The 17,818-nt window shown below is 37.0% G+C and overlaps 2 protein-coding genes across 5 annotated transcripts in view; one reads left to right on the top strand and one right to left on the bottom strand.

The window, feature by feature from the left end:
- The window catches only part of LOC112750171 (clathrin light chain 3), a 72,285-nt gene that overhangs the window by 5,552 nt on the left and 48,915 nt on the right, over positions 1 to 17,818 (top strand). The window lies entirely within an intron of this gene.
- On the bottom strand, positions 10,569 to 16,027 carry LOC112750145 (putative disease resistance RPP13-like protein 1). Of its 4 annotated transcripts, none has more exons than XM_025798720.3 (5): positions 12,230 to 16,027; positions 11,496 to 11,765; positions 11,182 to 11,251; positions 10,989 to 11,078; positions 10,569 to 10,887 (listed from the first exon to the last, which is right to left on the bottom strand). In XM_025798720.3, exon 1 carries the CDS (start codon positions 15,918 to 15,920, stop codon positions 12,300 to 12,302), a length of 3,621 nt encoding a protein of 1,206 aa, XP_025654505.1. In that variant the 5' UTR covers positions 15,921 to 16,027; the 3' UTR covers positions 10,569 to 10,887; positions 10,989 to 11,078; positions 11,182 to 11,251; positions 11,496 to 11,765; positions 12,230 to 12,299. The 4 variants fall into 4 exon arrangements, with proteins under 4 accessions (XP_025654505.1, XP_025654530.1, XP_025654512.1 ...); XM_025798745.3 differs by having other exon boundaries at positions 10,569 to 10,861; positions 11,186 to 11,251; positions 12,230 to 16,023; XM_025798727.3 differs by having other exon boundaries at positions 10,569 to 10,861; positions 12,230 to 16,023.

A 17,818-nucleotide genomic window follows, 5' to 3' on the forward strand; every position in this document is an offset into this window, starting at 1 on the left:
TAACTGTGAGAACATGGCCGAACCTGGAGATAGTGGAAAGGCAGTGATTCCTAGTGAGGAAGACCTCCTGGGACATTCACTGACCAATAAGGAGTTCTCCTTTGAGGAACCAAAGGAATCTGAGACTCATACAGAGACCATAGAGATTCCATTAAACCTTCTTTTACCATTCATGAGCTCGGGTGACTATTCATCTTCTGAAGAAGATGAAGACATTGTTGAAGGGTAAGTTTTCTAGTATTTAGGAGCAATCATGAAGCTAAATGCCAAGCTATTTGGTAATAAGACTTGGGAGGATAAGCCTCCATTGCTCATTAATGAACTGAATACCTGGGTTCAGCACACTTTACCTCAAAAGAAACAAGATCCTGGTAAATTCCTAATTCCCTGTACCATAGGCACCATGACCTTTGAGAAGGCTCTGTGTGACCTTGGGTTAGGCATAAACTTAATGCCACTCTCTGTAATGGAGAAACTGTGAATCTTTGAGGTATAGGCTGCCAAATTCTCATTAGAGATGGCAGACAAATCCATGAAAAAGGCTTATGGATAGGTAGAGGACGTGCTAGTAAAGGTCAAAGGCCTTTACATCCATGCTGATTTCATAATCCTAGACACTGGGAAGAATGAGGATGAATCCATCATCCTTGGAAGACCTTTCCTAGCCACAGCAAAAGCTGTGATTGATGTGGACAGAGGATAGTTAATTCTTCAATTGAATGAGGACTACCTTATATTTAAGACTCAAGGTTCTCCTTCTGTACACATGGAGAGGAAGCATGAAAAGCTTCTCTCAATACAGAGTCAAACAAAACATCCACAGTCAAACTCTATGTTTGGTGTTAGAAGGCCACAACCAAACTCTAAGTTTGGTGTGGTAAAAGCATTGCTTTTTGTTTTTCCATAACCATTTATGGCACCTAAGGCTGGAGAAACCTCTAGAAAGAGGAAAGGGAAGACAAAAGCTTTCACCTCCGAGTCATGGGAGATGTAGAGATTTATCTCAAAGGTCTATCAAGACCACTTCTATGAAGTTGTGGCCAAGAAAAAAGTGATTCCTATGCAATTCAGCTGGAATTGTCATAGAGGAAGACATCCTTATTGAAGAGGACAAGCCCATCACCAAAAAGAGGATGGAGCAAACAAGAAAGCCCACTCATGGACCTCAACAAGAACATGACGAATTCTCTCATCAAGAAATCCCTGAGATGCCTCAAGGGATACATTTTCCTCCACACAACTATTGGGAACAACTAAGGATAGGTGCACCAAAAGCACTAAGGATGGAGCAAAAAAGACAAGGAAGAGACATAGAGGAGCTCAAGAGCACCATTGGTTCTTCAAGAGGAAGACGCCACCCTCACTAAGGTGGACTCATTCCTTAATCTCCTTATCTATTTATTTTTCTGTTTCTGGTTTTGAGCTTTATGTTTGGCTATGTTTTGTGTCTTTATTACATGATCATTAGTGTTTATGTCTTAAAGCTATGAATAACTCCATGAACCCTTCACCTCTCTTAAATGAAAATGTGCTTAATTACAAAAGAACAAGAAGTACTTAGATTTCAAATTTTATCTTGAAATTAGTTTAATTATTTTGATGTGGTGGCAATACTTTTTGTTTTCTGAATGAATGCTTGAACAGTGCATATTTTTTATCTTGTTGTTTATGAATGTTAAAATTGTTGGCTCTTGAAAGAATGATGAACAAAGAGAAATGTTATTAGTAATCTGAAAAATCATGAAATTGATTCTTAAAGCAAGAAAAAGCAGTGAAAAAGAAAAAAGCTTACGAAAAAAAAGTGGTGAAAAAAAAGAAAGAAAAAGAAAAAGCAAGTAGAAAAAGTCAATAGCCCTTTAAACCAAAAGGCAGGGTAAAAAGGATACAAAGCTTTGAGCATTAATGGATAGGAGGGCCCAAGGAAATAAAATCCAGGCCTAAGCGGCTAAATCAAGCTGTCCCTAACCATGTGCTTATGTCATGAAGGTCCAAGTGAAAAGCTTGAGACTGAGTGGTTAAAGTCGTGATCCAAAGCAAAAGATTGTGCTTAAAAACTCTGGACACCTCTAACTGGGGACTTTAGCAAAGCTGAGTCACAATCTGAAAAGGTTCACCCAGTTATATGTCTATGGCATTTATGTATCCGGTGGTAATACTGGAAAACAAAGTGCTTAGGGCCACGGCCAAGACTCATAAAGTAGCTGTGTTCAAGAATCAACATACTAAACTAGGAGAATCAATAGCACTATCTAAAATTTGAGTTCCTATAGATGTCAATCATTCTGAATTTCAAATGATAAAGTGAGATGCCAAAACTGTTCAAAAGCAAAAAGCTACTAGCCCCGCTCATTTAATTGGGACTAAGTTTCATTGATATTATGGAATTCATTGTATATTCTCTTCTTTTTATCCTATTTTGTTTTCAGTTTCTTGGGGACAAGCAACAATTTAAGTTTGGTGTTGTGATGAGCGGATAATTTATACACTTTTTGGCATTATTTTTACATAGTTTTTAGTATGTTTTATTCACTTTTTAGTATATTTTTATTAGTTTTTAAGTAAAATTCACATTTCTAGACTTTACTATGGGTTTGTGTATTTTTCTGTGATTTCAGGTATTCTTTGGCTGAAATTGAGGGACCTGAGCAAAAATCTGATTCAGAGGCTGACAAAGGACTGTTGATGCTGATGGATTCTGACCTCCTTGCACTCGAAAAGAATTTTCTGGAGCTACAGAAGTCTAAATGGCTCGCTCTCGATGGAGTTGGAAATTAGACATCCAGGGCTTTCCAGCAATATATAATAGTCCATAGTTTGCCCGAGTTTAGACGATGTAAATTGGCGTTTAACGCCAGCTTTCTGCCCTATTCTGGCGTTAAGCGCCAGAAACAAGTTGCAAAACAGAGTTAAACGCCAGAAATAAGTTATAAATTAGCGATTAACTCCAAAGAAGACCTCTACATGTGAAAGCTTCAATGCTCAGCCCAAGCACACATCAAGTGGGCCCAGAAGTGGATTTCTGCATCATTTACTCATTTCTGTAACCCTAGTAACTAGTTTAGTATAAATAGAACTTTTTACTATTGTATTAGACATCTTTTGATCACCTTTTGATCTCTTGATCACATTTTGGAGGCTGGCCTCACGACCATGCCTGGACCATTATCACTTATATATTTTCAATGGTGGAGTTTCTACACACCATAGATTAAGGTGTGGAGCTCTACTGTTCCTCGAGTATTAATGAAAGCACTACTATTTTCTATTCAATTCATGTTTATCCTTATTCTAAGATATTCATTCGCACACAAGAATATGATGAATGTGATGATTATGTGACACTCATCATTATTCTCACTTATGAACGCGTGATTAACAACCACTTCCGTTCTACATGAAAACAAGCTTGAATGTATATCTCTTGGATTTCTAATCAACGATTCACATCGACTCCCCTCTGACAATGGGGTATCTGAATCTGAGATTAGAGTCTTTGTGGTATAGGCTAGAATCAATTGGCAGCATTCTTGAGATTCGGAAAGTCTAAACCTTGTCTGTAGTATTCCGAGTAGGATCTGGGATAGGATGACTGTGACGAGCTTCAAACTCGCGGCTGTAGGGCATGGTGACAGACACAAAAGGATAGTAAATCCTATTCCTACACGATTGAGAACCAACAGCTGATTAGTTATACGATATCTGTGCATGGTATTTTTCATACGAGACGAGCAATCCGACAGTTGATTAGTCGTACAGAAACCATAGAGGACTATTTTTACTGAGAGGACAAGAAGTAGCCATTGACAACGGTGAAACCTAACATACAGCTTTCCATAGAAAGGAGTATGAATGATTGGATGAAGGCAGTAGGAAAGCAGAGATTCAAAAGGAATGAGGCATCTCCATACACTTATCTGAAATTCCCACCAATGATTTACACAAGTATCTCTATCTTTATTTTATGTTTTATTTATCTTTTAATTATTAAAACTCCATAACCATTTGAATCCGTCTGATTGAGATTTATAAGGTGACCATAGCTTGCTTCAAGCTGACAATCTCCGTGGGATCGACCCTTACTCACGTAAAGTTTATTACTTGGACGACCCAGTGCACTTGCTGGTTAGTTATGCGAAGTTGTGAAAAATAGTTGAGATTACAATTATGCGTACCAAGTTGTTGGCGCCATTGTGTATCACAATTTCATGCACTAATCCCATTCATCATAACTACATGCACATGTCGATCAATATCAAACTCAGCAAAGTCCAAGCCTGATTTATACTCTACCTACCTCAACACTTAACAGTTCGCCATCTACCCAATGTTATTCCAATTCACATCCTAATCATTCGAGGCCTATATCATAAGTCTCCTGATAAGTAGTCATTTCTCAATTCCTACATGAGTGTTCAATTTCACAAACTTTCATTCCCATTCAAATCCAACTATTCCAATGTTAATTACAAGCCCCTTCTACTCTAAATTATCAGATTCCAATCAACTCAAACCTACTTAAACAAATCGTTCAAGCAACTATCCACCTCCAGTGTTCCACTCATCAATCCAAAATCAACACACCATTCTAATATATACCACTGCCAAGATTCCTATCACGGTGTTCCCTCACCAGTTCGTTCTTGTGAATTCCTCTTTCTGATATTTCATTCATGTCCATGAGGCACCATTCGGATCTTGTCCATACTAAACAAGCAATATCGAGGTGATCAGACTTAATATCTCAAGTTAAGTGCTTCAAATTACCAAAGGTATACTCATGAACTTCATGCTAGATGTATCGGTTAGATACCCTAACTAGCACAGGCACAGACTCAGAGTATGCATTGAAGCATAAGCAGTTCCATCCCTCAGGCTCACGAGGACGAACTGCTCTGATACCATAATGTAACACCCTAATATTCAAATCCTTATGCTCGAATCATAAGTCAATGATATTATGGTGGTACGACTCTCAGGTGAATTTTTAATATATAAATATAGGTAATTTCGAAAGGAGTATTAATCGAGAAGCCTGAAAAGAGTAGAAACAAAATAGCGAAGGCGTATCACTCACATTCGACAACAAAAGATAAACCGTGAGGTCGAAAGCAATATGCGGATAAAGGCATAAAGAGATAGATAACATATATATATATATATAATATATATATATATATATATATATATAACATAATTAAATAGCCATTAGTCGCGACCCGCAAAGTTTAGGTCGGCTAGGGTACAGTATGAAAGTAGTTGACAACAGAATCGCCTAATCTCTCCCAAAAGAAACATAAGAGCCTCTATAGGCAAGTTCAAAAGAGTTCAATACATAATATAAGTTCTTCAAAATAAAAGTGGAGAGATTCTAAGCAAAATATAAAGTAGAGAATATAAAAATCTTCGCCGTCTCTCAGACGAAACGCAGCTCACTTCTGAGCACCTGAACCTGTATCTAAAAAATAAGAGATATATACGGAATGAGAACCCCGACCCATGGGTTTCCAGTACGGTAAAAGTGCCAAATAAATACAATGCACTGCAATAAAACTCACTAAGCATCCTAAACTCATTTTCACCAAGTATCCATCCTAGGTTTCCGCTAATCCATGAATAGGCAACTGTCGTAAGGGGATACTAAGTCTAATTCATAGCGAATAATTAGTCAATAAATTAATTTTTAATAAAAAAATTAGAAATATGAATATTATATTAAATTAGGATAGAGCTCATTAAAACAAGAATTTTAACACTAATTTCAAATAATTTGGCCCAAGATTAGGCCGAACCGGTCGAACTGAGCCCATAATGGGCCCAAGCCCAAGCCCAACCCAATAGCCCAAGTAACTTAAGAAGTAGTATTCTTCTTCCTTCCATTCAGCAAGGAAACACTGAAGCAATCTTAAGAACAAGGAAAGGGAACAAAACCCTTGGCCTTAAATTATAACCACCACAACTTCTTGCTCCGAGCTTCGATCCACTGCGTCGAGCTCTACGAATCCATCAGAACAATTTTATAGGTAAGCCACTCTATTACTCTCAGCCTCTCCTTCCCCCAATTTCTTGAAAACTATGTAAGTGGTGTTGAGTTTTTGTCTCTTTGATGTATTAGGATCCGATTAGCTTGAGAAAAACATTCACTATTGCTTATACGACACTTGGGTAAGGTGAGGATGCTAGAACTCTAGTCAATCACTTAAATTTGTGTATTAGGTATTGAATTTGGGTATGTATGTGTGATATATGTGAAATTAGGTGTATATATGTATATGTTGGAGCTTGAATTGTGAGCCTTGGAGCTTGGTGGAGGTTGGGTGCTTGTGCCTTGATGATTTTGGACTTGTGAGGCTGTGTTTGGCTTTTGTGATTTGCTTTGGACAATACGTGAAAAAGCGGCCAAGGTATGGTTTAGGTTTCACGTATGTAATATATAATGTTCTGTGAAAACTTAGGTTAGATGACCATAAGATAGGCTGGATGTATGATTGTGCTTAATGTTTAGTAAAACTTATAGAGGATGTTGAATGAGTGTGAGAAAGGGAATGATGACTATTGCTTGTGGTTGATGGTTTGATTTAGTGAGGATTATGAATATAAAATTGTTATTGTTGTTTTATTGATATCTCATGATTGCTTTGGATATGGATTGATTGGTTTGAGTAGTTGAATGATGTGTTATATGTTGTGGAAAGAATGAGGATATGGAGAAGATAATTTGGATTGTGTAATGTCGTGTAGAATCTTGGAGTTGTGGATAATATCTTGTTTTGGTAAAAATTTGAGGTTTAAGGTTTGTAAAAAAATTACTTTTTGGCCGAACTTCTGCGAGCCATATCTTGGCTTCTAGACTCCCAAATGATTTCAAACTTATTTTAAATTAAAATTGGGTCCATGAAGTTTACGCCGTTTGAAGAACGGATGAAAAATGTTTTAAAATAAAAAAGTTATGCGCGTCGGAAGTTTGGGGTTTAAAATGAGCATTCTGCAGGTTTCAGACTTAGCCAAAATTTTTGATGAAACGTGTGCCCATGCGTACGCGTGGCCCTCTGTTTTCAGCAAATGAGTTTTTGTATTTTAAAGCTCAATTTTGAACCTCTAAACCTTTGTTTTTACCCTTTTAGCCCTAGAACATAATGATAAGTCTAGTAATAAGATAAAGTTAGGAAATGGTGATAACTTGGAGATGAAGAAAGATTTTTAAAGAATAAGTTGTGGTTAGAGAAGATAGTATTCAATTGATAAAGATGATGAAAGTGGTATATGAGGTAATTAAGAGAGTAAAGTAATATTGAGAATGATGTGTGAGACAGTTGATGATATTAAATAATTGAAAATGATGAGATGAGCTATGAATTATTATTGAGAATAAAAAGAATGATATTTATGAGAACTGATTGAATATATTGAGCTTGGGGTGTTGTCTCCCCCATGTCAGCTTGGGATGTTGTCTCCCCATGTCAGCCTGGGATTCGTCCCACGGATAATATTGAGCTTGAGGTGTTGACTCCCCCATGTCAGCTTGAAATTCTTTCCATGGTTAATTTCATACGGTTATCCACTAGGACATGTTGGGATGGCTACGTAACTGACAGTTGATATCAACAGTCATAGGACAGGCATACATCATGTGCATATTGTATGACTTGCTTGCTTGTGAATTATATGGGATTGCCTACGTGATTATAATCTGCTATTTGTTATAATTGCTAACTGTATTATTTGTGAACTACTTGTATTTGCCTTGTTTTGCTTCTTTGTCTGTGCAACTCATAGGAGACGGAGGAATGGAGGAAAGGTGAAAAAGATTAGTGTGCATGTTAAGTTTGGTTAGGTTAAGAACCTTTAGACGACCACCTATTTATGGTTCCTGTTTTTAGTTTCTTTAAGCTTTATAATTTGAGTGTCAGCGTTCTAGGATTGTCTCTGGCGTTCCCAGGACCTTATCTCTTATATGCATAGCACCTTTACCATGATGAGAACCTCCGGTTCTCACCCCCATACTGTGTTGTTTTTCAGATGCAGGTCGAGAGACTCCTCGGTAGGCATCTGAACTTTTGTAGCGGAGCGGTTTTCTGGGCTTTATTTTGATGTATAGTTTATGTTTATATATGTACTTAACTCTCCGAACAGCTACCTTATTTTATACCTCTTAGAGGTTTATGGAGAATTAGGATTTATCTTTGTATTTTGGATTTTGGGTATCTATATATATAAGTAAATATTCTCCGGCCAATCTTAGCTTCGCAGGCTGAGTTAGGAGCTTGTTATTTTGTATTTTTGTCCCTCTATTCCCACTTTCTATTTAGTTATACTTAAGAATTTTAGATTTTCTCGCACGCAAGTAACCCGATTTTCTGAGTGTTGCGCTTCTCATTTTGCGGATTTGCTTTACCCGTTTTCTTAAGGTTCCTAGCATATATCTCATTTTCATTATTGTTATTATTTATATTTCATATTAGAGGTCGTAATACCACACACTACCTCTATTTTACGATTTAAGCGTAAAGCTCTGTGTGGTAGAATGTTACACTAGAAGTTAAGTCGTTACAAATGACATATAAATTTTTATGTTTCGTATAAAACTATCATATTATCTATAGCAATAATATAGAAAAAAACATCTATCTTAGAGTTACATTTATATATCATAGAAAATTAGAGAGTAGTATTTTAGTATTTATATAATTAATGTAGTATTAATCTCATAATTTTACATATTAAATTATCTAATTTAAAAAAAGAATTAATTCATCTCAATTGTTTAAATTCTAATATGACATATCTTAAAAAATAAATTTTATTATATAAAAATCTATTTATTTATTTATCTATCTATATGTCAATTTTTTTATAACCTATAAAAACATATGACATAATAAACACTTGACATATTAAATAACTTCTAATATTGTCACATAAATATTTTAGTGAAATTATCATTTACTTTTTAATCTTCTTAGGTAGTATATAGTCTTACTTTTCAATTTTTTTTTATTTTCTATTTTTATATAGGTTATTCTATACCTTTAATAGTAATGTTATTTTTTTAATATATAAATAAGTTAATAAAACTTAATTCATTCTCTTATTTTATTCTCACTTATATTCATATTTATTATATAAAATAATATTTACTTCGCACTATTTTTAATCTCGTCTGATACAATCTTTATGCCTTTTATTCTTTCTCCTAATATTTTATACAATTATTTAAAAAATTTAGTTAATGGTCACAGTTCTTTATTTTTATTTGCTAAATAATTTGTTCACTATATGTTAGGCGATGAACTTCTAAAACATTATAGTGTATAAAATTTTTACAATGTTTTTAAGTTTTCTTTGCTAATTTTGATTTGATTATGTTTATCAATTATATATTGTCTTTGTCACTTATATATTATTTTTATTTTTAACAATTTATATTTTTTATTATTTAGTTATAATAATAATGTTAAAAAAACATAATGTTATGATTGATGGATGTTATTTTCAATTATTGAAACATTATATTCATATTTATATTACATCTAATAATAACTTCATTCTTGCACTATAATATTTAAGTTTGTTAAACATCTGAATTAAATGTTAAATTCTTTCAAACACTAGAATGTATAATGTGTTTATAATTTTATTTAGATTTAATATTAGTTTTTACGATTTTTTATTAAATAATTTTTTATGTCTAAAAATTAATTAATTTTATTTATTCACGTTTAAATCTAGTTAAATATTACCATGCGGTCCTTTTTAGTTTTTAATACGAAGAACACTAAATGCGAAGTGTATTGTTTATAGAGACTTTTTATTTCCTGTTTATATGTATTCATGCTATTGTATATATCTTCTTTACAAGAATATAATGACACTGTTTATAGAGAATGCTCAAGACAACACATAATTTATTTGAAAATGAAAAGGCATTCAGTATGTTCGTTCGCATGCAATCGAGCGTATAGAATGAGATTTAACATTTTATCCAAACAATGAAGTGGAATTCTAATTTCGCTCTTTTGAACCTTATTCCACTTCTTTTTTTTTGTTCCTTTTTTTTGGGTGTACACCTTATTCCACTCTCTGTAATCGCATTCTATTTGAGTTTTTTATTTTCTGAGTCCAAATATAACACTAATGCAACAGCTTGGACTTCAACCCAGAAATAGCACATATAATGATTATAGTGGTGGTTATAGTGTTCATGTGTTTTTGGGTTTGGAATATAAATTGTTGAAGTTTTGGCCACATGTAATGATATATCATATATGTATGAGATGATAATTATGTATTTGATATATGTATGAGATGATAATTATGTATTTTGGTAGCAATGTCAGCAAGCGTGATATTTCATAGTAAAATATTTTTTGCATATATTTTTTCTTAATTCTACATGAATGATATATAACACGAGTAGTTTTGGATTAATGGATTACTCACTCAATCTACAGTACTTATTGGAATGATATATTGTTTAAAAGAATCATATTCCTAATTCTTTAACAAATTACAAAAGCAAATATGACCCTACAACAATCGAATTAAGACTTAATTTTAATGTATAGATAGTATAAAAAAATTTGCATTCTCATTCAATGAAAATTTAACATATACATAATTTTGTAAGTAATAAATAATAATTAAATCAAATATTTTTATTTATGTATGTAAATGTAATTATAAATTTTTTGGTTCAAAATCTAAAATTCAGGCCAACCAAAGCTACAAGTTATACCACAGGAACAACCACCATCTTAAAATTCTTCCACATTCTTCTCCTTGCTTATCCAAAGTCCTTTGCTCCTTTATTTCCAACTTGGGATGATACAGATTGTCTTGAGCTCCCTAAGGTGGATTTCATCATCTTAATAGAACAAAAGAATACTCAGCCTAAATAAAGTGGAAACTCTAATCAGAGTATTATTATGTAAGTTTGAGCTGCATTTCATTTAGATGATCAAATTGATGAGGTGCTTAACTATTTCACTGACCTTTTTCACCAAAGATGCTATACAATGTGGATTTCAGTGATTGTTACATCCTTGCACACAGCAAAGTAAAACCTCGGACACACAAGTTATCTGTTTTGGCTCCCATGAAAAAACCAGAATCAGAAGGAATATCGTGCATATAACAAATGACAAAAAGGACTGACCCAAGCAGTAATGAAGAGTAAGAACATACCTACAATAGTTCACTTTGTTGCTCCATTCTCGGTTTCAATTTAAGGATAGTTCCATCAAATCCAAGAGTACTGTAACATCAACAAATAACTAATAAATAAAGTATAATGTCACACTAAGGTGACAAATAACACCTCATTTTCTCCACAAAGTCTGTGTCTTTTTTTTTTTTTTGGTCATGCACAACGTCTGTGTCTAAATCAATAATCAAAATTCAGTCTCACGCTCAGGCCTCAAAAATTACAAAATTAGAGAACCAGAAGATATATATTTGCACAGCATGTAATAACTTTTAGTAGAGAGTGAAACGAATACCTGTTGAAGATGTTGTAACATCAAATCCATCTCCTCTCAACTTCAATGCTGCATACATGGGAAGAGCTCTCCTTTTGTCCTCAATGAGGAAGAAATTTTTGCTCCCAGATGTCACCTTCACCTTTCATTCGTGCAGACCCCCATTAATTTTAACATTTCCCAAAATCCCTTCAACGGTTCATGATTTAAGAAACTTTCCTGCATTTGGCAGTGTTCTATTTCTGAGACATTTTTTAGCAAGGTGGGGTGCCACAGCCTAACTGGATTCCCCTGAATTCAACAACAGTTCCTTAAATACAAGATTTTACTGTAGGAAAACATAAAAGATAGTAACATACAGTGCTGACAGATTAGAAAGTACTACACTTGTTTTCAAAAATATTTTTTAGTAATATAAATATGAATATAGTAACAAATCTAACAGTGGAACATTAGACATGAACCAGTGGGAGCTAGAATTGTGTTTATATAGAAACAATTTAACTTGGGCACAAGAGCATTGGGGTAAGGAGTTTGGAATACAATGATAAAGTGTATCTGCAAAACAATGAAGTGTTTCCACAAAACGCCATTGTACTAACATGGATCGTGTTTGTCAAATTGGTTATGAAGTGTTTTCAAACAGAGATAACTGTAATTCAGATGGAGACAAGAAACAACAAAGTATGAGTGGTTATAGAAAATTCAAAATAACAAAGAATATATGTATATCATAACAGGAAAAACAGTTATACCTTTATTGAAAGAAGTCAATGCACCATCAACTCAGATGTTTCTGACGTGGGACATTTTGGACAAAATGAGCTAGTCATTTATCCCTAACCGTTTCCTCAGCAAAGAAGGTCCATTTAAGTGGAGCATTGACAGAGAGGCAGGAAAGCTTTCCCCTGCAACATCCAGTCTGGGACAATAATCTATCAATAGACGCTGGAGATGGTCAAGTCCCTTGCAGTCTAAGATTTCTAGACATGGAAAGCTTCGCAGATTGAGAGTCTCAAGGGAGGCCGGCAGGGAACCGCCCATGGGGAAGGATTTGATATTATCATATGGATGTCGGATGTCAAGACAGGTAAGACAGTGATCACACAAGTCCATGGATGCTAGGTACTTCACCAGTTTCTCACAATGCTGGATTTTAAGCTCTCTCAGGTTAGGTGGCAAACCCCCTTCAAAAAAGGATTCAATTTCTGGGCATTCTCGAAGCAAGAGATACTCTAGATGGGGTGCAACCATCTCTAGTGTGGGAAAAGATCCCAAACTTGGGCAGCTTTCGATGGTTAAAGAGTGGAGACTTGAAGCTGAAGTTGAAGCAGAAGTAGGATCTGATGCCAAAAGTGACCTCAAATTTATACAGGATGAAATTCTGAGTGTGGTGAGGTTCGGAAAGCTTGCCAAGGGGAAGGAAGTGAGCGAATGACAACTGTTAGATATTGATATCGATTGTAATGACTCATGCTGCTGCTGCAGCACTGGGAGCTCTATATATGGGCAGCCGTTGATTACCAAGTGTTGCAATGAAGAGGGCATCGAACCTACCAGAAATGATGTGGCTGAACAACAGTTTGTGATGCTTAAAGACTGTAGACAGTTTAGTTGGTTGCCTGCAATGGCCTTCAACACTGCCTCCACCTTCTGGGGTCCTTCAACTGATAACTCGAGCAATGCATCAGCTCTTGGGAGAGAAAAATCAAGCTGGCCACATTGATCAATGCAAAGGCTTTGCAAAGCCAGTAGTTGAATCGGCAAATCTCCCCTTAATGCAGGGCAACGTCGCACTGTGAGTTCCCTAAGCTGAGGAAAAGCATCCAACTCAGATGAGACTGAAAGCCACTCCTCCCAGCAATCCATTCCTTCAAAACTCAGAGTTTCAAGCACTGGAAAGGCTGCCTTACGAGAAGAAGATCCATCCTCTTTGTAAAACTCAGCACCGATGCGTTGTAGCTTGTAAAAGTTGGAGAGGCGCAAGCACTTCAAAGAGGGTAGGTGTCCAAGTGACGGAAGCTCTAAACAGTTGCTGCAGCCATACAAGTACAGTTTGGTCATACTTTTGTAGGAAGAATGTCCTAACCAATTTGGAAACGTTAGACCCTTGTACTCTTTGATTGAAAGCTCTCTCAAGTTTGTGTGAGGCCTTAAATTATTCAGTATATCTTGATAATCATCAATATGGCTGTGGCTGTTTGAGGACCACGTCAAATATAGAACCCTAATGTGCTTCTTATCAGCAATTCTTGCCTCCAAAGCTTGAGCACCATCCTCAATATTCTCTAATTGGCAAACGTGAAGTGACTCCTGAATATTTGCAAGTGCTCCTAATTCTTTAATTTGATTATTATCTGCATGCTTGCCAACAATATAGTCACTTAAAAACTGCAAATCCTTCAACTTGCTCATTCCTTTCGGCATCTCTTCAAGACCAGCTCCATCAATATCAAGATGGCGTAGATTAACAAGATCTTGCATATTACAGGGCAGCTTCTTCAGAAGTCGACAATTTTTCAACTTCAATGTTTGGAGATTGTACAAGCAACACAACTCCTCAGGCAATATCTCCGTCGTCGTATTTGAGAGATCCAAATATCGCAAATGGATCAAGTTACCTATTGAATCTGGTAACGAATAAAGAGGAAAGGCATTAAATGACAAAACTCTTAAGCATTTCAACTTTGATAGAAAGTCATGAAGAAAGTTCTTCCCTTTGGTAGATGGAGCCACGAAAGGATACTCTTGACAAAAACTTATTTCAAGAAGTGTTCTCGCATCTTTTACCCTGCCACAAGCTGCCACAATTTGTGCGAAGGGATAATTTCCTCTAGCGTTACGCGATAAATGCCGAGTTTTATTGTTGATCCTGATATGTTCATCAAGTTTTTCAGCTCTAAAGTAGAATTCTCCAGCATGAGTTGTTGCCAAATCATGCATGAGATCATGAATGACATAGAAGCTGTTATAGGTACTAGAGGATTGAAGAAAGGACCTCGCAACCAATTGATCGAAATATTCAGAACCAATTTCTTCTAGATCCTTTTTTCCTTTTGGCTGTAAAAGTTCTTCTGCTATCCATAGCAAGATCAGCTCATGTTTAACAAATAGGTAATTTTTTGGAAACAAAGAACAATGAACAAAGCATCGCTTTAAAGTTGAAGGAAGATAATAATAGCTCATGCTTAATGCAGGAATAATCTCGTCATTTTGATCTTCAAAAACTTCCCAAAGTTCACTTTTCAGTACACTATCCCATTCCCTTTCATCATAGTTTGTTCGTAATAAGGCACCAAGCGACTCTACAGCCAAAGGTAGCCCTTTGCACTTTTTGACAAGTTCTCGACCAACAGGTTCCAGTGTCGAATACTCCTTGGATTCAGATGAAAGGAATACACATTTCAAAAAAAGTGACCAACAATCTTTCTCTGACAATAAACTCAGCTTGTATGCTGAAATAGTTTTCACTACATCAGCAGTAGTATCATTTCGAGTTGTAACAAGAACCTTGCTTCCTTTTTTTCCAAATTGAAAAGGTTTCTGAAGGGTTTTCCACTGCCTGGAATAAGAATTATCAATCCACACGTCATCCAAAACAATCAAGAATTTCTTCCCCATCAACTTATCCTTCAACTCAGTTTGAAGTAAATCTAAAGAATTCCCATTATAAGAACTACCACCTGCTGCTTCTATTAAGGTCTTTGTAACCTTAACAATGTCAAATTGGTCGGAAACACACACCCATGCTTTAATGTCAAATTTCTCATCCACTCTTTCGTCATTGTAAACCAACTGAGCTAAGGTAGTTTTTCCAACTCCTCCCATTCCCACAATGGGGATCACAGATATTTTAGCATAACAAGTATCATCTAACAACAATTTTATGATGGCTTCCTTGTCATTATCCCTTCCAAATATCTCAGAACTTTCAACCAGAGATGACTCAATTCTCCATGACATGTCCTCTGGATCTCTGACAGGCTCATCTTTTAGACCAAGACCATTTTTCTCTTCAACAATAGACTCTAGTTTATCAACTAGGTCAGCTACCCCCATCTCATAATCATCATCATCACTATCTTCCAAGATTGAATCAACGATAGAGTGACACATGGAAGAATAGTTACCTGGATCCCTTTGAGTGGGAGTCAGAGTGGCAGCTTTAGTGGAGAGTTCATCAAGCAAGTCATCAGCCATGTAGAGAGCATCTTGGAGATCAAGAAGCCATTTCTTGACTTCTTGGTCATTTCTAATCAGCTTCTGCTCAGCATCATCGAGCACAGGTCGAACTGAACGGAGACTTAGCTTCAGCCTCTGCAGCAAGTCCTGGTCAGCTAGCTTCCTTGCCATTGGAGTTGAGTTGACATCGAGTGAAGACAGCTTCTTCAAAACAGCATCAACAAAGGAAGAGAGATAAGCTCCACCCTCAAGTTTTGCAGCCATGATTGAACAGTTTCAACTTCAGGAGATGATGAGCTCCGAAGAATAATAGCAATCACAAAAGTCTTTGCAGTAGGCAAAGTCGTTTACACCTTTTTTTTTTAATCTTTTTAACACTTCTTTCAACGGTGGGTCAAAAATTATAATATGGGAATTAAAGTGGTGTTTTGGTTAGAAATGGGAGAATAGGGTGTTTTACCCAATGATGGAGTCAAGTTCAACACGCAGGGGCGTGGAGGCTGCGACAAGTGTAAGGTGAGTTGACGTGGCGCAGCATGATTGGGACACGGTGGCAGCACGTGGGGGTGTGCTAACCTAGCACGTGGGGGCGTGGTGATGACGTGGCGAAAGGTGAATGGGCCACGCAAGCACCACGTGGGGGCGTGTTGATGAGTTGGCGCTGGAAGAAATTGCCACGTTGGCATCACGTGGGGGCGTGTTGCTGACGTGGCGGCACGTGGTTGGTCCACCTATGCATCACGTGGGGGCGTTTTGCTGTATCACGTGGGAGCGTAATGACACGTGGCAGAACGTGATTCGCCTGGCGCAATCAAAACGTGGGGGCGTGGTGAAGGCTACTCTCTATATAAGGCAGTGCACGGATTCATTTTCATTCTAAGGAAGTGTGTGAGTGTTCTTTGAGGGTGTTTCTGGGGTAATGGAGGGTACTGCAAACTTGGTAGTGTATCGCGACGGTGAGATAATACGTAATACTCATGAGGGAGTGAGGTTCGTCTGCCAGAATCCATTTTCGTTTGTGGTTCCATGCACCATGACGTTTATGGAACTTCGGAATGGTCTCTGTCAAAGCATGGAGAACGGTACGTTAATGAGAGTCAGCAGAATTCTGTACCGTAATCCGGTTGTAGTTTTTGGTGGCCTAATACAGTTTGATACCATGCCAATCACTGACGAAGTGACTATGCATAATATGTTTCAAATTCACCGGCAGACTCAGATGCGACAGCCCCATATTGAGCTGTATGTTGAGTTTGAAACGGAAGTGGCGGAAGGGATTCAAAATGACTTAGAGGTGGAGGATGATAGAGCTGCAGTGTACGAGAAAATGAATAGTGACAGCGAAGAGGACTTCGAAGCCACTTATGAAGTCGGCGACGAAGATGAGGATGGTGATGTGGGAGTTGAGACAGCAGCTGCTAATGTAGTGGTTCACCCATCGATCAGTCAACCGATGAACGTGCCACCTTTTATGCGTGAGTTGGATCTCGACGCCATGCATGCACCGGAGTTTCCGGAATATTCAAACATAGGTACGTGATGACCGAATAATTTGTTATCTTTAATATATACTTCGGATTGATTAACAAACGATAATGGGCACTTTCTGTAGGCGTTGCTGATCCCGAGGACGGAGAGTTCCGCATTGGAGTGGAATACAGTTCTAGAAAGTCAGTCGTGGCAGCAATTAGAAGTTACACTATTGCTAGAGGAGTTGACTACGAAGTGTATGAGTCTGAGCCACAGACGTTCTATGCAAAGTGCAAGATGTATGGGCGGCGGGTGCGACTGGCTTATCCGAGCCAGCTTGATACGGAAAAAAGGGTGTTGGGAGATACGCAGATACAACGGTAGGCACACGTGCACGATGGGAGTGATTTCACAAGATCATTCCAAGTTGGACTCGGACACAGTTGCTGAGGCTATAAGGCCATTGGTCGAGACAGATCCGTCCATAAAGGTGAAAACTATAATAGCCGAAGTCCAGTTAAGGTTCAACTATACCATCAGTTACCGAAAGGCTTGGTTGGCAAAGCAGAAGTCCATAGCGAAAGTTTTCGGTGATTGGGAGGAGAGTTACCAAGCCTTGCCGTGGTGGCTCTCGGTTATGGTTCAGAAGATGCCTGGGTCAGTTGTCCAGATAGAAACACGCCCACTCTACA

This window comes from Arachis hypogaea, chromosome 2, assembly GCF_003086295.3.
Source record: "Arachis hypogaea cultivar Tifrunner chromosome 2, arahy.Tifrunner.gnm2.J5K5, whole genome shotgun sequence".
In the NCBI taxonomy this organism is placed as follows: domain Eukaryota; kingdom Viridiplantae; phylum Streptophyta; class Magnoliopsida; order Fabales; family Fabaceae; genus Arachis; species Arachis hypogaea.

What these genes read in the sequence shown, in the direction of transcription:
- LOC112750145 (XM_025798720.3), bottom strand. Translation starts at nt 15,920, where the DNA reads ATGGCTGCAAAACTTGAGGGTGGAGCTTATCTCTCTTCCTTTGTTGAT.